At 34.7% G+C, this 5,000-nt stretch overlaps 5 protein-coding genes and 2 non-coding genes across 7 annotated transcripts in view; 6 read left to right on the top strand and 1 right to left on the bottom strand. All coding sequences in view use genetic code 11, as the record gives it.

Moving 5' to 3' along the window:
• atpB (ATP synthase CF1 beta subunit) overlaps positions 1–546 on the top strand; it is a 1,497-nt gene extending 951 nt beyond the window's left edge. Inside the window, exon 1 of the mRNA in view lies at positions 1–546. This exon is cut by the window's left edge and continues 951 nt beyond it. Within this exon, the coding sequence (YP_004021323.1) occupies positions 1–546 (546 nt within the window).
• On the top strand, positions 543–944 carry atpE (ATP synthase CF1 epsilon subunit). The gene has a single exon. The coding sequence runs from the start codon at positions 543–545 to the stop codon at positions 942–944; it is 402 nt and encodes a 133-aa protein (YP_004021322.1).
• Positions 945–1,186: 242 nt separating this feature from the next.
• trnM-CAU lies at positions 1,187–1,258 on the bottom strand. Its single transcript has one exon. It is a non-coding gene; the product is annotated as a tRNA-Met (tRNA).
• Positions 1,259–1,453: 195 nt separating this feature from the next.
• Positions 1,454–2,116, top strand: trnV-UAC. Its single transcript has 2 exons — positions 1,454–1,492; positions 2,080–2,116. It is a non-coding gene; the product is annotated as a tRNA-Val (tRNA).
• A 1,239-nt stretch (positions 2,117–3,355) lies between these two features.
• ndhC (NADH-plastoquinone oxidoreductase subunit 3) lies at positions 3,356–3,718 on the top strand. The gene has a single exon. It carries the CDS (start codon positions 3,356–3,358, stop codon positions 3,716–3,718), a length of 363 nt encoding a protein of 120 aa, YP_004021321.1.
• Positions 3,719–3,778: 60 nt separating this feature from the next.
• On the top strand, positions 3,779–4,456 carry ndhK (NADH-plastoquinone oxidoreductase subunit K). Its single transcript has one exon. It carries the CDS (start codon positions 3,779–3,781, stop codon positions 4,454–4,456), a length of 678 nt encoding a protein of 225 aa, YP_004021320.1.
• A 140-nt stretch (positions 4,457–4,596) lies between these two features.
• Positions 4,597–5,000, top strand: part of ndhJ (NADH-plastoquinone oxidoreductase subunit J) — a 477-nt gene continuing 73 nt past the window's right edge. Inside the window, exon 1 of the mRNA in view lies at positions 4,597–5,000. This exon is cut by the window's right edge and continues 73 nt beyond it. Coding sequence (YP_004021319.1) covers positions 4,597–5,000 — 404 coding nt within the window.

The raw sequence follows: 5,000 nt of genomic DNA, 5'->3' as shown, positions 1-5,000 counted from the left end.
GAGGGATCCATAACTTCTATTCAAGCAGTTTATGTACCCGCGGATGATTTGACCGACCCTGCCCCTGCCACAACATTTGCACATTTAGATGCTACTACCGTACTATCAAGAGGATTAGCTGCCAAAGGTATCTACCCAGCGGTAGATCCTTTAGACTCAACGTCAACTATGCTCCAACCTCGCATCGTTGGTGAGGAACATTATGAAACTGCGCAAAGGGTTAAGCAAACCTTACAACGTTACAAAGAACTTCAGGACATTATAGCTATCCTTGGGTTGGACGAATTGTCCGAAGAGGATCGCTTAACCGTAGCAAGAGCGCGAAAAATTGAGCGTTTCTTATCACAACCCTTTTTCGTAGCGGAAGTATTTACAGGTTCCCCGGGGAAATATGTTGGCCTAGCAGAAACAATTAGAGGGTTTAAATTGATCCTTTCCGGAGAATTAGACGGTCTTCCTGAGCAGGCCTTTTATTTGGTAGGTAACATCGATGAAGCTACTGCGAAGGCTACGAACTTAGAAATGGAGAGCAAATTGAAGAAATGACCTTAAATCTTTGTGTACTCACCCCTAATCGAATTGTTTGGGATTCAGAAGTGAAAGAAATCATTTTATCTACTAATAGTGGACAAATTGGCGTATTACCAAATCACGCGCCTATTGCCACAGCCGTAGATATAGGTATTTTGAGAATACGCCTTAACGACCAATGGTTAACGATGGCTCTGATGGGTGGTTTTGCTAGAATAGGCAATAATGAGATCACTATTTTAGTAAATGATGCAGAGAAGGGTAGTGACATTGATCCACAAGAAGCTCAGCAAGCTCTTGAAATAGCGGAAGCTAACTTGAGGAAAGCTGAAGGCAAGAGGCAAACAATTGAGGCAAATCTAGCTCTCAGACGGGCTAGGACACGAGTAGAGGCTATCAATGCGATTTCGTAACTAGTCGGTTAATCGAAAGAATTTCCGTATAAACAGAACTTCCGTTTATACATCCCATTTTGATTCTGCCGATTAAATAGAATCAAATACAATCACAAGTGAAATCAGATTTTGTTTGATCTAACGAAAAATTTTAAAATGGAAAACGGAAATAGAATAGGATGAAAAAGATAGAAAATCAATAAAAGAAGGTGGGTAGAAAAACTTATTAGACACCGGGATCAATGGTATCTAATAAGTTCTACCTACTATTGGATTTGAACCAATGACTCCCGCCGTATGAAAGCAATACTCTAACCACTGAGTTAAGTAGGTCATTTATTATCATAAGGAATCATAAAGAGAAAGAAAGGGGACCTATCACATCGATGGATTATAAATCCAATATTACTTCTAAGCAATACCAATCAAACAGACAAAAAAGATATGATTATGATGTTGCATCATGTAATATTCATCTTGACAAGAAATTATCTACATAATATGATAAAATATATATCACAAACACAAGGGCTATAGCTCAGTTAGGTAGAGCACCTCGTTTACACGCGCGCCAATGTTTTTCAGGGGAGTCTATCATGCAATCAAAAGAATTGAGCCTTTTGAGAAATCGATGTCTTACTCCATTACTTTGAAGGAACAAAACAAGAGAACAATAGCCTGACAAATAAATGGTTCGGTCCGATTCGGGTGCCGGTTAGGCAGGAGCCGAATCGAATCCATCATTGATTTGAGATATTGATAGGGTGAATACCCAGTCTATTCAATGCTAGGCATAATGAGTATAAGGACCTCAAAAATGATCTTTTCGTCCTATGAATCTTAAGGTGTATGAAGTTTCATGTTTGATTTTTTAATCAGGATGATAGAGACTCCATTTAACTTAGGTTGATCTAGGCCAGAAGCAGACCTACGTCAAGATAACCCTTCTTTGAAACACTTTGGTAGTGCTCCTGTATCAGTAATGAATCAGAGCACATGGAACCATCTTCTTATTTTTCTCTTAGAAAAAAAAAATATGGTAGACTAGCTGATATTTCTATCAGTTAATGAAAGAGCCCAATGCAAAAAAAATGCATGTTGGGTCTTTGAAATAGTTCGAATCATTTTGATAATAATCAGTTCGATCTGTTTTACCGAGAAGGTCTACGGTTCAAGTCCGTATAGCCCTATATTTTATTTTATTAATTTGAAATATTTATTAAATTAATAAAAATGAAATGAAAATAATATTCTTAAAACTAAAGCAAACTAAAACAATAAAAAATATTCAAATACAAATAAAAATAAAAAAAGTTGTATATTTTTTTTCCTAATTATTGTATTCTTTGTTGATTGGAACTGGTCGCTCCCAGTTGGTTGGTAAAAATCATTCCCATAAGCTCGCTCACAGGGAGATCGCTCAGAGTATAAAACTGAAAACAAAAGCACATTTCAATGGATCCAATCGCTCTTTTGATTTTTCTTGGATAAGAATAAAATAAACAAACACATTTTATTAATTAATCCTCGTGGGTAGCGTGGGTAGATTGATTTTATATTGATTCTATATAAATTGAATTTTCCTCTTTTACTGTCCACAATCAAAGAGTTAGTGAGACTTCTTCGGTATACCCCCCAATTTTGGTAAATCCTTGGAGTCAAAATTATGACACGAATCCGGTAAAAAAAAAGAAAAAAAACCAACCTAATTCAACTCAACTCAAATCGAATCTAATATTGAGTCGCACGGATCTAGGAGCGCCTTATTGTATTGTATGGATTTGTTGACACGTCAGAGTTTGAAAAACAAATATCTTTTCATAAACAGAATTCATAAACAAACATAATTTCATACAAAAATTCATGAATATATATATATTATTTAAATAATATATATATTAATATATAAATATATCTAGATATAAAATATAGATATAAAATCAAAAATATATTCTATATAGAAATATATTCTAATAGAAAAAATAGAATAGAATATAGAAAATAGAATAAAAATAGATTTATAATTTCGAATTTGAAGATTTTTTATTTCTATTCTAATACATATTAGAATTCCTTTTATTTATATTTAGAAAAATCCGAAGTCAAGCGAAAACGAAAAGGTTTTACTTGTTTTGGATTTGTATAGTACTATACTATATAGTAATAGTATAAATATATATTTATACTATTACTATACAAATTAGTACTATATCGAAATGAAATCGAAATAAGCGTAATGTAAATAGGATTAATTACAATCAATAAATCTTAAAACGCAACATGTAAACACAGCAAACAAACGAAACTAGACGATTCGATCAAACTGAATTGTTGTTTTGACTAAACAAACAGTTATGGATGACTTGACAATGAATTCCAAGTCGAATCGACTAATCCGGTCTATTTTTCACATTCATAGGAGTTCATCTATGTTTCTGCTTTACGAATATGATATTTTCTGGGCATTTCTAATAATATCAAGTGCTATTCCTATTTTGGCATTTCTAATTTCTGGAGTTTTAGCCCCGATTAGAAAGGGTCCAGAAAAACTTTCTAGTTATGAATCGGGTATAGAACCAATGGGCGATGCTTGGTTACAATTTCGAATCCGTTATTATATGTTTGCTCTAGTTTTTGTTGTTTTTGATGTTGAAACGGTTTTTCTTTATCCATGGGCAATGAGTTTCGATGTATTGGGGGTACCCGTATTCATAGAAGCTTTAATTTTCGTGCTTATCCTAATTGTTGGTTTAGTTTATGCATGGCGAAAAGGAGCATTGGAATGGTCTTAGTTCCTGAATATTCAGATAATAAAAAGAAAGAAAAAAGTAAAAATAATAATAACATTGAGTATGAATTCCATTGAATTTCCCTTACTTGATCGAACAACCCAAAATTCAGTTATTTCAACTACATTAAATGATCTTTCAAATTGGTCAAGACTCTCCAGTTTATGGCCGCTTCTTTATGGTACCAGTTGTTGCTTCATTGAATTTGCTTCATTAATAGGCTCACGATTCGACTTTGATCGTTATGGACTGGTACCAAGATCGAGTCCTAGACAGGCAGACCTAATTTTAACAGCTGGTACAGTAACAATGAAAATGGCTCCCTCCTTAGTGAGATTATATGAACAAATGCCCGAACCAAAATATGTTATTGCTATGGGCGCGTGTACAATTACAGGGGGGATGTTCAGTACTGATTCTTATAGTACTGTTCGGGGAGTCGATAAGCTAATTCCTGTGGATGTCTATTTGCCGGGCTGTCCGCCTAAACCCGAGGCAGTTATAGATGCTATAACAAAACTTCGTAAGAAAATATCTCGCGAAATCTATGAAGATCGAATTAGATCTCAACAGGGGGATCGGTGTTTTACTACCAATCACAAGTTTTGTCTTGTACGCAGTACTCATACTGGAAATTATAATCAAGGATTACTCTATCAACCACCATCTACTTCAGAGATTCCTCCTGAAACATTTTTCAATTACAAAAGTTCAATATCTTCCCACGAATTAGTGAATTAGGTAGGATTCTTTTTTACAGAAACAGAATAACAAACAACGAATTAATCTTCATAAATTCGATTTCATCGTAAATGTGAAATACTTATCTTATACAAAACAAATTACAAATAAAAAAGAAAAGTGCGGGAGAGATAAAAAAGATGCAGGGTCGTTTGTCTGTTTGGCTAGTTAAACACGGGCTAGTTCATAGATCTTTGGGCTTCGATTATCAAGGAATAGAGACTTTACAAATAAAGCCCGAGGATTGGCATTCCATTGCTGTTATTTTATATGTATATGGTTACAATTATCTACGTTCCCAATGTGCCTATGATGTAGCACCAGGTGGACTGTTAGCCAGTGTGTATCATCTTACGAGAATAGAGTATGGTGTAGATCAACCGGAAGAAGTATGTATAAAAGTATTTGCTCCAAGGAGTAACCCTAGAATTCCGTCCGTTTTCTGGGTTTGGAAAAGTGCGGATTTTCAAGAACGGGAATCTTATGACATGTTGGGAATCTCTTATGAGAATCATCCACGGCTGAAACGTATCTTAATGCCCGA

Source organism: Theobroma cacao, chloroplast, assembly GCF_053813885.1.
Source record: "Theobroma cacao chloroplast, complete genome".
Lineage (NCBI taxonomy): Eukaryota > Viridiplantae > Streptophyta > Magnoliopsida > Malvales > Malvaceae > Theobroma > Theobroma cacao.
The sequence above is the reverse complement of the archived record's forward strand: the minus strand, read 5'-3'. Positions and strand labels throughout refer to the sequence as shown.